General features: G+C 36.9%; 1 protein-coding gene across 2 annotated transcripts in view; it reads left to right on the plus strand.

Moving 5' to 3' along the window:
* RNF123 (ring finger protein 123) overlaps positions 1 to 17,233 on the plus strand; it is a 102,452-nt gene that overhangs the window by 11,788 nt on the left and 73,431 nt on the right. For both annotated transcript variants that reach the window (XM_026725839.2, XM_087924115.1), the window contains exons 6-16: positions 1,202 to 1,256; positions 1,633 to 1,718; positions 2,168 to 2,254; positions 2,494 to 2,561; positions 3,972 to 4,097; positions 5,220 to 5,328; positions 7,306 to 7,410; positions 9,060 to 9,185; positions 9,286 to 9,378; positions 10,192 to 10,265; positions 16,944 to 17,061. In XM_026725839.2, the coding sequence (XP_026581624.2) occupies positions 1,202 to 1,256; positions 1,633 to 1,718; positions 2,168 to 2,254; positions 2,494 to 2,561; positions 3,972 to 4,097; positions 5,220 to 5,328; positions 7,306 to 7,410; positions 9,060 to 9,185; positions 9,286 to 9,378; positions 10,192 to 10,265; positions 16,944 to 17,061 (1,047 nt within the window). The remainder of the gene's footprint in view (positions 1 to 1,201; positions 1,257 to 1,632; positions 1,719 to 2,167; positions 2,255 to 2,493; positions 2,562 to 3,971; positions 4,098 to 5,219; positions 5,329 to 7,305; positions 7,411 to 9,059; positions 9,186 to 9,285; positions 9,379 to 10,191; positions 10,266 to 16,943; positions 17,062 to 17,233) is intronic.

A 17,233-nucleotide genomic window follows, 5' to 3' on the forward strand; every position in this document is an offset into this window, starting at 1 on the left:
TGGGAGCAAAGCTTAGTCTTAAGGGAGTTCTGAAACTCTTGGAGAGTGGGAAAATGGTCAACACCTGGAACACCCTACCCAACTCCATTGTTACAGCCTCAAACCCTACAGCCTCAAGCCCTCACAGCTTCAACCTCAAACTGTCTACTGTGGACCTCACCCCACTCCTAAGAGGTCCTTAAAGGGGATGTGCATAAGCGGACCAACGTGCCTACCATCCATATCTTACTGTCCCCATTTATCTGTATTTACTTCCTTTGTTCATGTTTATGTTCATACCTATACTTGTTATCTTGTACATGTTTGACAAACAAATAAAATAAATAAATTTGTCACAGGGCGGGCGGGGGATGCATTTCCAATGGGCAGGGGCTGTGACAGAGAAGATATCTTTCCCCAGTCTCACAACATGACAACATTTAATTGAAGGCAGCTGGAACTCACCCTATTCTGCCTAAATATTTGGTGGTCACAATAACTGGAGACCGGCAGATATTCTTTGGTGCTCTCCACATAAGCTGTTCTTTCCCATTAGTTTCTACTGTTGGTGTGTGCTGTTGATAATATTCTTTTATGTACTTTGAGGTTTTATTTGAGAGTTTTCTTGCCACCCATGTTGTTCACTAGATTCAGTTTCTTAGCTGGGGAAGAAGAAACAAATCCAACTCTCTACTGAGCCTATCAATCAATGTAGTCATGTACCACTTACCTTACCAGTAAGTGGTAAGCTAAGCTGCCCTGAAAACAGAGGACATTATCATTCTTTCTTTGTAAATGTCATTTATTACTCTTGGTTTTGCTGGTGGTTGTTAAAACCATATATATGGACTTGTATTTTATCGTTCTTTCTAATAGTGTGTCTTTTAGGCTATTACTTCATACTGATTCTTAACCTGTTTATATAACTACATGGTTTGATTGTAGTCTGATACATGTTGTGTCATTTGCAGGAGTAGCTTTCTCACATTAGCACTAAGTATTTGCTTGGAAAAACTTGTGATTATGAAGGCATACATATCCTCATTATCTTAAATCATACTTGCACATCTCCTGATTCTAGCGAGAGAATTCACTATTAGTTTGAGATTTGGGTCTTTGGAAGTAACACAAAGATTTGAGTCTTTGGAAGTAACTTTCTTTCTCCTGAAATAAATACAGTGAAATCCTTGTGACAATCCCTTTTCTTTGTTTATTATATTAGGTGATTGGACATAGTAACTTTGGTTCTATTAGAGCTACTACCTGTGTATATAAAGGTAAGAATAAAGTAGGGCACCCTTGGAAAGACTGGTTCAAGTTGGAAGACAGATGTAGCAAACAAATTGAAATGACAATTTATTCTCCAGTTAATCTCTGGATTGAATTTTTGTATTACAGATATTTTAGCTATTTTGCAAGATATGTTTGACAATGAAGCATTACTACCCCAAAATTATTTTCATTGTATAGCTAATTAAATAATGCTTATAAAACCAACGCATTTTGAAAAAGAAGGAATTGATTTATCCTTTTTATTTCCTTTGGATGATGAACCTTTAGAATTCTTTTAAATGTTTGTAATACTTGAAAAGTAATTGCAATCTAAACCATGTAAATGGAACTTTGCTGCATGTCACATACATTCCCTTTTAGGTAAATGGATCTATGAGGTACTGATTTCATCCCAAGGTCTCATGCAGATTGGGTGGTGCACTCTCAATTGTCGGTTCAATCAAGAGGTAATGTCACAGCATTGCATACACATTATTGCCACTCTTTCTTTAAAAAAATGTTTGATTTTTGTATTTCAAAGTCTGAGGCAGTATTGCGAAATCTATGTGTGGGCGTTTACCCAATTTTGAGATCTGTAATTCTTGTATTTCTTAATATTTTTTCATATGACACTGACAATTTATGGAAAGAGAAGCATCATTATGACAAAATATTTAAAAAACGTTAATGACAAATGATGGAATATTCCAGCCTTAAGCTAACCTTTCTACTTTTGTTCTGTACATTTTATGCTTGTAAATAAAAGGGAAATGCTAAGTTAAAGCCTGAAACATATTTTAAGCATCTTACCTCTTGTAGTGAGATACTCACAAGAGATTATTGAAAAAGTACAGTATGAGAATGGGATAGAAATCCAAATACTTTTGGTTAAAGTTTGTTCTTGGTTCTTACAAAGGAAGGAGTTGGGGACACACCAGATTCATATGCCTACGATGGGAATCGAGTACGCAAGTGGAACGTGACTACAACTAACTATGGGAAAGTAAGTGTCCCTAAGGAAAGTAGCAGTTGAGTCTGAATATGTAGCTGTCTTCATTCCATATTGCAGAACAAAAGGGTATAGTTTATTATATTTCTTAGTCTGGAGAGGAAAGAAGATTGGACTATGGAATGGGATATGAAGCAGAAAGATAATATAAACAAGGAGGCATGCATGTTTGATAAATTTGAAAATAACCTTGAGGGAATACTGTTTACAGAAAAACCCTTTTCTTCTTCTAGTCTTGGGCAGCAGGAGACATAGTCAGCTGTTTAATAGACCTTGATGAGGGAAACATTTCTTTCTGCTTGTAAGTATTGTATTCAAACTGTCCTGAGTATCACTTGTTACAGCAGTCTAACAACATTTCAACATCACATCTCCTATATATGTATATTCACTGAGGTCATAAACAATATTGTAACAAAGATTTTATTTCCCACTTTACCATAATACTTCTCCATAAAGTAGAATTAGTAAAAGGCCATATCGTGCTGCATTCAGGCTCTGTCATAGAAACTGGTACAGATTATTTTTGAGCAGGAATTTGTAGTGCGTGTTGATAAAATTGGTAAAACTTTTCAGTCCCATGTGAGACAAATATGAATTGACATTAAAATTAAATTTCCACTGGAAGTAATCCATGTAATTGGCAATTCTTATATTATTCCTGTGAGGCTTCACTGAATAGGCGATATGAGAAGCAGATCTTATTTATTGTAGTTATCTATAATATTGTATCATTTAAAATGTACAGAGAATTGTAGCTATATAGTGGAATGGTCACTGGAATACTACTCGTGAAGGGCAATGACAAGTAATATTTAATAATCTGGAATCATAGTTTTTCAAAAAAAAACCATGGCTTTATTTGGCCTCTGGATATATAGGAGATATGACCGGTGATATCATTTGAGTTAGCGAGCTAAGCTTTTTGGCCTGCAAGTTTTGGTTTTCAGGGGCAGGTTTTAAGATGCAAAATAGGAGCCCTTAGATTTGCAGAGGTATAAACCCATTTTGGTCTTTAACTTTGCTATAGAAAAAAAAATTGTTTACACTTTTTCTAAGAGTTATACAAGATTGAAAGACAAGCTTCTGACCTATTATCTTATGGATTTAATAGGAAAAAAAAGCAAGCAAGCAAATGTAGTTGCTTGGTGTAATCTTAGCAGTATAATCTGATGACGATAGTTCTGCCTTCCATTAAATACATGTGCATGTACAACTCTTAGGAAATCTGATATATTTAATGCAGCAATTAAATATATTATGGATTCGCTTAATGCAAAACCCCCAACTTGCTAATTCTGAGAAAACTACAAATTAAGCAATAGTCTAAATGGATTGTTCTGACTGTTTTGCCAAGTGATTATGTTTATGACCAGTATTATAATGGCTTTTTTTCTGACACATATAGTTCTGCAGAGGAAATGGCACAGGCCTGAATCATTTTAGTGGCATTCTGAGACTAAATGCAATCTTAGGGCTCTGGCAAGAATTTATCTTTGCATATAAAAATTAAGGCGTGAATCATAGCACTGAGTGAGCAAATTCTGCCCTTAGACTTTAGAATCTGTTTATATTATTTGTTTCCATTGGGGGAAGAGAAGCTACATGGCTTTGAATACTTCTGTATTTTTCTTATGACTGACATGTAAATCATTTATAATAAATTATAAGAATTTTATCCCCCCCCCCCCCCACTTTTCCTCCCCTTCAGGAATGGCGTGTCTCTGGGGACAGCTTTTGATAATATTTCGAGAGGTTCTGGCATGGCCTATTTCCCTGCCATCAGTCTGTCATTCAAGGAATCCGTTGCCTTTAACTTTGGCAGCCGCCCACTCCGATATCCTTTAAAAAACGTTTTAACCAAACAGTGGAAAAATTCTTCTTGAGAAATGTCAATATCTAAAATGTGTTATTTTTCCTTATTCATGTTCACATTAGCTTTTCAGTGATCCATTGAATCTTACAATTATAATACCTAGAAAAAATACTTTCTTAGTGCATTTTGAACATATTTTACTTCTGTTACTCAGTAAAACTGAAGAATAACTATATAAGGTGTATTTTTTAATTGAGGAACACCTAATAGGTTTGAACTTGAGCTGAAATTTGAACAGGGGATTTCATCTTGTGCTTGTGATTAAGATGCTGTGCCAGATCTCCCCGCCCCCATTGGAGTTTTAAGAAAAGAACAGAGACTAGTAAGGATAATGGTAAAATTAACCCTATGTGTTTTCAGTTCCCACCATTTGCTTCTTAAGATGGGAAAATACAAACACTATTGTATGCACCTAAAATAGACGTGGCAATTAAAAAAAATAAAAATAGCAATTGTCTAAAAAGAATCCAGAAAAAAAAAAACCCTCAGGAAATGTCTCCCTTATCCACTGTCAGGTTTCTGGCAGTTACCCCAATTAAATCATGAGTCTCGAGCCAAACTTCCAAAACTTCAAAAGGATTTATTGGGAGTTAAAATGTCTGGCACTGCCTGGGTGTAGCCGACTCTGAGACACATAATTCATTGTCACCCTTGACCCTGGTTTCCCCCCACCCCCTGGGTGTATCATTTATATTCTCCAATGGGACACATCCATAGCCAAGAATCATCAATCATGTTCTCCAAGTTAGAATTTTGCACGGCAGTAACATCAGTCACCTAGTTACTATCTTTGAAAACTATTTATGGAATGCGCTTTCAGTTTCCAAGTTGATGAACTGCCCCCCACCCCTTCCTTTCTGTTGGCAACTCTAAAAGACCATAGAAATATTTTATGAGTTGACAGCCATTGTATGATGCAGTCACACTTGTAAGGTATTGCTCTCTATGGACTTTGCTCCTCTCCCAGAGAATCAAGGGCTGCCTTTGCTCATTGAAAGACTGTCTCTTTCTATCCTGGGCATTTAGAAACTTTGGCTCAAAGAAGCAAATTGCTTTCCAGTATATTTCTTAATAATTCCTTACATATCCAGTGGAGGGATATCAGCCCTTACAGGATAAGCCAGCTACAGATCTGATGAAAGCTCACAAGCTCCTGGGATATCTCAACAATGTTATTAAAATGGATGTTTCGGTAAGATCATGTTTTCAATGTTACATTTATATAGATATGTTTTATTAAAAATGCATGGACTTAGTTAAATTTATTTTATTTAGGTGTGTGTATAATGTACAAATATTTATGCAATTCAGCCAAAACTCTTTCAGTCACTTTCAAAGAATGAAGTAATAGAACACTCCTAAAACACAACAAAACAGCACGAACATTTTAGTGTAGTAAAAAAATATATCATTCTAAAAGGTTTGAACAAAGAACACTTCCTCTATGTCTTATTTTATGAAGATTAAGCTTTGTTATCTTCAGGTGTATATATGTGTATATTCAAAATTAAAATATGATAAATGCCCCTTTGCTACATATATGCAGGCTCTCTGCAATTATATTTGGACTTCGAAATATTAATAAGATGAAAAGGAAATGCCTAAGGTTCAAATTAGATGGGTTTTTTTGGGTAGTGAAGAATAATGGGGAAGCATGCTGTCATTCTGTATTTAATTTGTGAAATCTAATGAAATGAAACAAATCAAATATTCAATTTATATAGCTGTCCGTTCCACAAAACAGCTCTGGGCAGCTAACAGCAAGCTAAAACAATATAGAAAACAAAAGTAAAATAACAGTAGTCAAGAGACCAGACCAGTCTAAACTAGATAACACATCACAGACTCCAGTTCTTATGGGTTATGCACTTCTGTGGGAACACAACCATATAAGAGCCTTCCAAAGGACTGGTTGGGTGTGTACCAACAATCAGGGGGAATTGGTGTTCAGCACCTGAAAAGTCCTGCTTCCTGGCTCCCATAGATTTCTTTGACTAATAGGATTCTGCTAGATCTAAGGAGATGGTCCTGCAAATATCCTGGCCCTTAAATTGCACCTGGAAACACACTAATAAACAATGCAAGCTTGTGGAGAAAATGCAACACACACACCCTGAGGCTATTCATAACTCCCTATTCTGCTGCATTCTATACCAGCTGCAGCTTCCAGATGCTCTTCAAGGACAGGTCCATGTAGAATGCATTGCAGTGACCCAGTCAGGATATTAAAGTGTAAGTGACCTTAAGAGATGGGCTCCTAATCTGAGAAAAGGCACCCCGGTACAAGAGATGAATTCGTGTGAAGCCCCTCCTAGCCACAGCTGCCACATGTTCCTCAAACAGGAGCTGTGAATCCAGGAGAACCCTAGATTGCATACTGCTTCTGTTTGGGGTGCCACAGCCTTATCTGGAGCAAGAGATAACAAATCCTTGGATCTAGGGGATCCCAAAGTCAGCAGTCATTTAGATTTGCTAGGGTTGAGCAGAAGCCTGTTCTTCCCCATTCAGACCTCCCACAGCCTCTGGACATAGTGAGACCCTCCACTGCAGCATTTGGTTCAGTTGGTGGGGTGGGGATGTAAAGCTGACTATTGTGTTATGCTGTATGTAACAGTAATTTAATTTTATCTGTCCTTCCCCTGCAAATAGATAATAATGAAAAGCATTAGGTGCAGGGGAATTGCTGAACTTAATGAAATACAGCACATAGTAATCTTCCAATGTGGCATCATCTGGCGTTGGGACTACGGGGCCCAAATTTTTCAAGTAACCACTATATAATATCTGGATAATGCCAAACTTGTCAGGATAATAATGAATGTGTTGCTTTTCTAAGGAACTATTGTGTATTTCTGAGCCAGAGACCTATTTCAAGGATTTTCTTAAGAAAATTAATGCAAATTAAGGATCTATATGAGCCACGGCAGGCTACTTCTGCTGACTGCCGGCTCCTTGCAATTTGGCAGTTCAAATCTCACCAAGCTCAAAGTTGACTCAGCCTTCCATCCTTCCAAGGTGGGTGAAATGAGGACCCAGATTGTTGGGGGCAATAGGCTGACTTTGTAAACCACCTAGAGAGGACTGTAAAGCACGGTGAAGCAGTATATAAATCTTATTGCTATTGCTATCTATTTAAAATTTTTGAGCAATCCTGAGTTTTCTCTTTCAGGAAGGGAAGCTGGTAGAAAGAGACTCTTCCACCTGGCAACTCCAGGGGGAACCAACAATACTCATCACCCTGGCACACATTTTTAATAATTTTTCCCCTCTTATGGTGAGTTTCCTCAATTTATATCTTAAACTTTCTTTCAGTGTACGATTTTGTATCTAATGTAGTAGTGGAAATGTTTTTGTTTTTATTCAGTTGCAGAGATCATGAACTTTTTCAGCACATTCACACTATCCAGCAGCATAGAACGTTGCATTTTTCATAATAACTCCAGAGATGCAAAATACAGACCTATTTTGGATATCAATATCTATAAATTCTAATCATTTGCAATTGATATCAGGGATCATAATAATTTGATATCTAGTGAACACAAATTTGACCTTCTTCTACATTGATTATTAGTAATATTCCATGATTTTAGACACATGTCTTTTCTAATTCTTATGTGGATTTGCTGCATGTTAAACCTCAGAATATGGTCTTTGCAACTGAACTTTCCAATCAATGTCCGAATTATTGGGATCAAGAAGAGATCATATTCTCTTCCTTTACTGGTGGTCTTTATGATCTGCTTTTCAGAAGGCTATGGGGAATATGTTTTAGTTAAAGTTGGGGTGAGTCATAAGGTTCCGAAGATAATTTTGGATTTTATTTATTCTTCCTTCCTATATTTTGAGCTCTGTTGCCGGCCAATTTCATTCTCAAAAAAGAAGCAAGCTTTGTGAAGTTATGAAATTTACTTTGTGCTGTTCTTTGTATCTGAGGTGCCTAATTAAAGAGAAGCAGTGCTATTATGTATTTATTTAAAATCCCATCACCTTCAAACTGTAACACAAAACTCCCCTCTCCAACTTCACTAATTCCAGGAAGGAATTACATCTTGTTCATCAGCAGAAGGGCTGCATTCTGCCCTGTGCAACAACAAACTGTGTCTTTTCTCCTTGTGTGTAAGTCCATTGCCTAGGGAAGGAACAGTGTGTTGAGGTAATTCCCCATTAGGAGAATGAGTGTACACAGGGAGACGTAGTGAGAGTGATGTTGAATAACACACGACCAGCACACAGATACACTATTCAGTGTATAGTAAAATGTAGGTTTTACTTCCAGTAAACGGTTAAGCAAAGTCCAACAAGCAGTCCAAGTCATACACAGTTAAAGCAGTCAGTTTTCAGTCCAGGGATAATCCAAAATCAAAGTCCAGTATCATAAACAGTTCAGTAAATAGACTCACATCAAATCCAAGAATAACGACAATCAGCAAGAGTCAGTAGGGAAATGCAGGAACCAAAAACAGCGAACATCAGAACATCTAGCAGCTGGCAACACTCTGGGAAACCAGATTTCTGACTCCATCTTATGGCCATTTCAGGAACCACACCCAATTACAATTTTAGCATTCCCTTAAAGAGACAGTATTAAAATGTCTATCCTTGTTTATATATTTCCAACCCAACTGTAAGGTGACTTACATTCCTAACACAGTGCTCTTTACACAACTTGAACAAATATCTGGAACATTGTAGGAGAAGTATGTACTGTTTTAGAAATATGACACTAGACTGACCGAGGAAGACAGTCATCTGTGGAACACCTAGAGTTCTCATGACATCCCAGGAATATATATATATATATATTTAATGAACTCTCATGAAACTGCAGCATGGGTATAGGTTCATTCTTGTATCGCTATTGGTTTGGCCTGTATAGTGGTCATTCTCAGGTCTGCTACTTTAAGAACTCTTTTTGTGCAGTGCAAAGTGTACTTAGTGGAAGATGTGCTCATGAGTTTCCTGCTTGGCATCTTGAAAGGGGGAGGAGCCGTAGAAGCACATCCTCTTATTCAGCAGTTACTGGATCTTATGTGGCTTCTCATGGAGGTGAGTTTCATTAAGTTCTTTTTACTTCTAGTAATTCTGGGCTGCTTCTGTTCTCCATTAGGGCTACCTAGTGTAAATGTCTTCTATTTGTCTTCTTCAGGATTATGAAGTTCATGAATGCCTCAAGCAGCTGTTAATGTCCCTGCTCAGAGCATATCGCTTTTCTCCCATAGTTCCAGATCTTGGCTTACAGGTGAGTGATACTATCTTGTGGCATACCAGAAAAAAATCTTAATACCAAAAAACAATGTGAGAGGCAGATGTTTCTTCCTGATTACAAACTTTTATGAGTTGTAAATCTCAACTCGGTGCCTACCAAATGTGCTGGATGTCATCTCACTGCTATGACTAGCCATGTTACCTAGCGATTATAGCAATTGATACAACTTGCATCCGGCATCAGTTTGTAGAAGAATGTTCTAAATCATGGGTGTCAAACTCACACCGTTACATTGCCATCACGTTACGCTGCACCACGTTTTTCTCATTCACGGAGCTGGAGTGGGTGTGTCCTATGCGTGACACATCTGGCCCCATCGGCTAACACCCCTGTTCTAAACCATTTAAGAATTCTATGTTACAGGTAGTCGTCAACTTATGACCATAATTAGGACTGGAATTTCTGTTGCAAGTCCTTGTGGTCATATATCGGACCTCATTTTATGACAATTTTTACAGTTGTTAAATGTTAATCACATGCAATTGTTAAGCGAATCCAGCTGCCCAGTGGTGTATTTTTTGCTGGAAAGAGGCAAAAAAGGTCACAAATCACATGCACATGATTTGCACACTGCAACTGATCATAAAGGCAGATAGGTGCCAAGCCCCCAAATTGCAATCATGTGACCACAGCGGTGGTGTGATGGTTTTAAGTGTAAGTGCAAGTTACAAGTCTCTTTTTTTCCAGAATGTTATAACTTTGAACTGTCATTATAGTCATAAATCAAGGATTACCTGCATTGGTCTCTATAAATTGATTGTCCTTTTTCCTCTTTTTTCTGCCCAGATCCATTATCTTCGCCTTACTATTGCTATCCTAAAACATGAGAAATCCAGGAAATATTTGCTCAATAATGTCTTGTATCCTTTCTTTATATGTATATGTTGTTCATAGTTGCTTAGATTTCTCAGTGATGCTTATTCACTGACATTATCTGATTATTTCAAATATAGGCAATATAAAATGTTTTGTAAAAGCGATCTTTCAAATAATTATTAATTAACTGTTGATTGAGGCCATGCATTAATTCAGGTTCAGAAGTGTGTGTTCAGTGTATTGAGAGCCAAATACAGAACTTGTCTCCATCTCACTAAGTCTGCATACCTGTTTTCAGGATTATGTCACAATCAATCGCAATATGAAACATATGCGACTGCTTTAATTGAGCCATAGACAGCCGCTGCATTTGTGCTTCCGCTGAATCAAGCAAATTCTGAAGCATTTCTGCTGAATCAAGCATTGGTTACCTCTGTCATTGGCTACTTATTTGTAAATGTATTTCAATTAGCATTCTTTGATGTTTGTGATATAAATATTGAGACAGAGTATGGAGTATGGAGCATGAGGAAATGGCAAGTTTCTAGTTAAAGAATGCCTAAGCGATTGAAAGTTTGATAATGACTTCTCCTTTATTACCCTTATTTGTTTCTCTTCACTTTTGAGGAATAATACAGCAAGAGGAAATCCTTGGAGAACATTTATCCCTTTTTTATCTTAAAATTTCCATAAGTAGGTATAAGGTAGATTAGATTATTTTACTTTATCCTCAAAATATTCTTTTCCAAGCCTAATTGGTATTGTTTGAAACAAAAATAAGACTCTGGGTAAAATGTTCATCTTGATTGTTGAAATCCTTCCTATTAATGACAATTGTAAGTTCTCCCATTTTTTCAAATCTTGAGCTATCTGTTGTTTAAGTTTAATATAATTATTCTCCTTCAATGTACTACATCTTGATGTCAAATAAATCCCCAGATACTTAACCTTGTTTGTAACTTGAATTTTTAACAGTTCTGCCAACTCTTCCCTTTGTTTCAGCAACATATTCTTTGACAAAATCTTTGTTTTATCTCTATTTATTTTCAAACCAGCCACCTCCCCATAGACCTCTATCTTTTCCAACAGTTTCGAGGCTGTTTCTATAGGGTCTTCCAAGATAAAGACTAGGTCATCTGCAAGGCTTGTAGTTTAAATTCTTCCTTTTAATTTTCATTCCTTTTATAGTTTTATCTTCTCTGATATTTCTATTCAACACTTCCAAAGTCAATACAAATATCAAGGGAGAAAGAGGACAACCTTGTCTTGTGCCTTTTCTTATATTAATAGGATCTGTAAATTCTCCCTCCATCATTACCTTAGCTGTTTGTTCATTATAAATTGCTTCTATTGCCTGAATAAATCTTCTAGCAAAGCCCATCTGTTCCATTAAAAGTAACATAAATCTCCAATTCACGTTATCAAATGCCTTTGAGCATCTAAAAATATCAAAGCCATTTGCTTTTCAGGATGCGCCTCATAGTATTCCAGGGTGTCCAGAATTACTCTCATATTGTCTCTGATTTGTCGCTTTGGCAAAAACCCATTTTGGTCTGGGTGGATAAAGTTATTCAAGTACTTTTTAAGTCTTTCTGCTAATATTGAAGCAAAATTTTATAATCTGCATTTAGTAAAGAAATCGGTCTATAATTCTTGATTTGCAGTAGGTCCGCCTCCTCTTTTGGAATAAGTGTAATGTAAGCCTCTGACCATGTTTTAGGTATCATCTTTTTAACATAACTTCATTCATAACTTCTAACAGTGGAATACACAGTGATTCTTGAAAGATTTTATAAAATTCTACAGGAAACCCGTCTGGACCTGGTGCCTTTCCATTATTTTGTTTCTTAAGTGCTTGACTTAACTCCATCATTGTTATATTACTTTCTAGCATTTCTTCAATCTCTTTAGGTATCTTAGGTAGATTTGCATTCTGCAGGTATTGTTTAACTTTCTCCTCATCAATGTCTTCTTTCTTATACAAATGCTTATAAAAATCATAAATAATCTCTTTTTTTTCTTTGCTGCCATAACAAATTTTACCTTGGTCGTCTATTAACTGCGGTATTTTCCTCGACTCTTTCTCCTTTCTCAATTTGTATGCTAGCCATCTACCTGGCTTATTTGCATCCTCAAAATAATTCTGTTTAGCATTCCTAATTTTCTGTGCCAGTTCTTCTTTCTCTATTAAGTCCATTTTATGTTTAGTTATATCCAGTTTCATTTTAACATCTTTTCTGTGTGGCATTTTCTGTAATTCTTTTTCAAGTCCCTTATATTCATCATCCAAGGCTTTAAGAGTTCGCCTTTTCCTGTTATTCTTTTTCTTGTATAGTCTATTATCAAGCCTCTAACATAGGCCTTCATTGTGTCCCAAACATTCTGTATTGAGGTGTCTTCTTTTCTGTTCTCTTTAAAAAAGAAGGCCAATTCTTTCTCCATCCATTGTATAAATTCCTTATCCTTTAAAATAGAATTATTTAATGTCCATCTCGATCTTTTCCTTTGTCCCTTCCATTCAATTGTCAATGGGTTATGGTCAGCCCAAGTACTTGTTTCAATATTTACTTCTTGAATACTAGACATTAAATCTGTTGAGATCCAAATCATATCTAGTCTGGACCATGATAGATGCCTATTTGAATAGAACGTAAATTGCTTAGATTTATCATTTCTTTCTCTCCATATGTCTTTTAAAATTAATTCATCTATCATTTTAAAAAAGGATTTAGGAAGAGATTTTCCTGTTATGCTTTACTGTTGTTGCAATATAGTCAAGTCTATTATCCACAATTCCATTAAAGTCTCCCATCATAATTACATTAGCATAGTCAAGTTCGGCAGTCTTAGTATGTAATTTTCTATAGAATTCTTCCTGTTTATCATTCGATTGCATAAATTGCAATCAAAAGTATCTTTCTATTATTGTCCATTATTTCTACCATTAATATTCTCCCATCATCATCTGTATAAATCATTTTTGCTGGAATGGCCTCTTTAATATATAAAACCACCCCTCTTTTCTTGGATTGTGTCAAAGAGGTAAACAGTTTCCCTAATTTTGGTTGTAATAACAATTGTTCATGTTGCTTTTTAATATGAACTTCTTGTAAACAAATTATGTCGAACCTTAATTTCATTAATTTATGAAAAATCTTCCTTCTCTTAGCAGCTGAATTCAGTCCATTTATATTCATTGTAATCAATTTTTTTCTCTTCCATAATTATGTTTTATATTTAGATTTCACCACTCTCATGGGTCTTGCCTCACGTTGATCTTTAATATCCACTTGTCCACCTACTGCACCTTCTTCTTTTCCAACCTCCATTTGTTCCTCTTGGGATTCAATTGATGGGACCTCCTTCCCTGCTCCTCCTTCTCTGCCTCCAAAAACCTCTGCACAAAACAGTTCTGCTTTCTCAATTGAATCAATTCTATGTCTCTGTTCCTGCCACGTAAACATCAATCCTTCTGGAATCAACCACCTGTAAGACACCTCTTTTTCCAATAACCTTTTAGTCAGGAATCGGTATTCTCTTCTCATCTCTCTCACTCTTCTAGGTATTTGTTTTAAAACCAAAATTTCTTTACTTTTGTATTTCAGTGGCTTCTCTCTTGCTACTTGCAATATTTGTGTCTTCAAAGATTTTTTAATAAATCTGATATGAACTTCTCTGGGTAGGTTATTTCTCATCGCATATCTTGTAAAAACTCGATATATCTCATCAATTCCATCCATCATCTTCTCTTCTGTTATCTCGAGCGCCTCCGCCAGAATTCCTACCATTATCGCAACCAAATCTTGTCCTTTTTCTTCTTCTATATTTTGGAATCTAAGATAAAATTCTGATCTATCCAACTCCCACTTCAACATCTCACTTTTTCTTGTTCAATCGCTGTTAATCTATTGTCAATATTTCCAATTTTCTCCTCTCTTTGTTTGCCTCCTCTTCAACATTTTGGAGTCTCTCTTCATATTTTTCCATCATCTGTTCCATCCTACCTGTTCTTTGTTCAATAGTATCCATTTTTACCTTAAGATCTTGAATTCCTTGCATAATCATCTGGAAGGATACTCTTTCTTGTTCTTTTTCTTTCTCTTTATCTTGCTTTAACAATGTCTGAATTGAGCGCTGTCCAGATGGTGGGAGGCAGAAGCAGACATAGAGGCACCGAAGATATAAATTTCTTACTCATTTTGAGTGGTTCCAACTCTTCAAGTTTTTCAAATTTTAATCCACAAAAAAGAAAAAAATATGAAATTATAATCCAAGGTAAAAAGGCCAACAATAAAAAAGCCAAAAGTGAGAGAAAAAAAAGAAAAAAAAAATTCTTCAAATTCTTCCTGACCTTAGTCCAATAAAAAAGAAAAAAACCATAAAAAAAAGTAACAGTAAAAATAAAAACCCAATAATAATAATATACAAGACAAAGCCAAAAGGAAGAAGGGAAGAAGAAAAGAGAAAAAACAAAAACAAAACAAAAACCAAGAAAAATAAGTTTCTTCAAATTCCACACCTTAGTCCAGCCAGAAAAAAAAAAAGAAAAGAAAAAACCTCAATTGAAAAAGGAAAAAGAAATAGTCCGCTGATGTACATTAAAAAAAAAAGGAAAAAAGAGAAAACAGGATCCAAATGGGCAAAAGAAAAAATAAAATCAGTTAAATCAAAATAAAATATAAGTAAAAAAAAGAAATTCAGAGGCTTCCCTTTGCAAATAAATCAAACTTAAAAGTAAGGACCTTGATGTTAGTGAAGGGGTTGGCAGAACTCAAAAACAACAACAACACTGCACTCTATTTAATTATCCAAGGCTCTAATTATAACTCCCTTCTCTTTCCCACAAGCTTCAAAGCTGAGCCATGTATATCCAGAAAGACACCTGTAATAATATTCCACAAAGTGCTTTCCTCTATCTTATCAGGGGATGTCCTTGAGAAGAAGAGTCTATTTTTATTTTTTTTAAATATTTCCGAGCCTCTAGGTGGCAGTGTTACAAAGTATCATAGTTCTCACTTTCCCCCTCCTCTCTTAAGGGAAAGCCGGCTTGCAATACACAAAACAGAAACCGAAAAATCAAACAAAATCAAGAGAAGCCTCTAGCCCAGAAAAAAAAATAAAAAGTCCAGAAGAAGAATAAAACATATGAATATATAGAAAAAGAAAACAGTCCAGTTATCCAATAAATAACAATAGAGTCCGGAAGCAAAGAAAAAAAAAAAATGGATTCTCTCTTTGGCGTTTCCCTAAAAAACGCCGCTAAATCAATTTTGTCAAAAAACAAAACAAAAATCACACAGGTTTCTTCAGATAATTAGAGTAAACTTTCAAAATTCAAAAAATTAAATAAAAAAAGAAGTTCTCACCCAACCGACAAACTCTTTCTCAAACTCTTTCCGTCTGGAGTCGCCCGGCCTCAGCAGCATGGGGCTGCCTCTCCGCCGCTGGCAAGAAGAGCTTCACCCGGGCTCTCCAGGGATTTTGCGGTATCCCCGGAATCCTCAGGATATGCTCTTCACGATGGCTGTCCCTACGGGACAGCGTAGGTCCGTTGGACCGGCCAGTGGCGGAGATATCGGCTGCAATCGAGGAGCTCGATTGCAAACCGTATCACGCCACGGCGCAAGCTCCTCCCATCTCCATTATTTTACTTTATCATAGTGCTGTCTCCCCACCTTATCTCAGTACTAAATCACTATCATATGTTAAACTGTTTACTGACTGATTGACCACATAGGTCAGCGGTGTCAAACTTGTGGCATCATCATGTTGTCACATGATGTATTGTGGCTTTTTCCCCCTTCACTAAACTGGGCATGGATGTGGCCAGCATGTGATGCAGTTGGCTCATAGGCTGCAAGTTTGACACCCCTGACATAGGTAGATTTTGTCCATAACTTGTTCCTTCACGTCTTCTAATTAAACTCCCATTTCTTGACATCGGAGCAATAAATTATTGAAAGCACTATTACTGCACAGTGCTAGGGAGAGTCAAACTCGATTTCACTGACGGCCACATCAGGGTTGTGTTTGACCTTGGGGGGCTGGGTGGGCATGGCCAGGGCGGGTGTGGCCAACTCCACGTTACCCATCGAGGCTCTGTTTCTGGCCATGATGGCCTCGTGCAGCCCTCTGCCAGTGGAAATGGAACCCAGGAGGGCTGCACGTGGCCCTCACAAGCTATGTTTTCACTGGCAGAGGGCTGCAGGAGGCTGTCATGGCCAGAAACGGAGCCTAGGAGGCATGCATGTGGCCCTCCCGAACTCCATTTTCACTGGCAGAGACACCGCAGGCTGTCCTTTGCTGTTTCCAGTGTGGGCCTGCGGGACAGATCTAAGCACCCTGCAGGCTGGATCCAGTCTGTGGGCCTTGAGTTTGACATCCCTGTGTTAGGTCAAGTTATTTGTGTAGCTGTCTTAACTGTTAGGTATGCTCCAAGTTATTACTGGAAATCTCAGCTCTCGACACAGACATTGGCTTTCAGATATTGGCTTCCTCTCAAAAGGCTTGACTGGTTTAGTTACTCTATTTACAATGGGTCCATATAGAACGAAAGATCTGCATATTTCAGTACATAGCTTAATTTCAAATGCCTTACAGAGCTGACTTCAGAAAAAACTTTTGGTTTGCAAAATTATTTTGACTAACTTCAGAGTCGTTCTTTTTCACTTAGATTCACAAATTGTCCTGAACTACCACCCAATTTTCTTAACTCCTTTCAGATTTGATGTTCTTCGCTCTGTTGTGTTTTTTTATATCAAGTCCCCCTTGCGTGTGGAGGAGGCTGGCTTACAGGAGTTGATACCCACCACCTGGTGGCCAAATCGCTTCAACAAGGAGGTGAAGAAAAAAACCTTCAGATAGTAGATTCAAGGAATGACACATTGGCTTTAATACCTGTGATTCAGACTTTATCTAGATATATTCCGACCATAATACAATTACAGTAGAACCTCTGGTCATGACCATAATTTGTTCCATAACTTTGGCAATTTCGTCTTCTAATGTTTTG

Source organism: Pseudonaja textilis, chromosome 2 (genome assembly GCF_049901715.1).
Source record: "Pseudonaja textilis isolate UNSWEBS1 chromosome 2, rPseTex1.2, whole genome shotgun sequence".
NCBI classification, from domain to species: domain Eukaryota; kingdom Metazoa; phylum Chordata; class Lepidosauria; order Squamata; family Elapidae; genus Pseudonaja; species Pseudonaja textilis.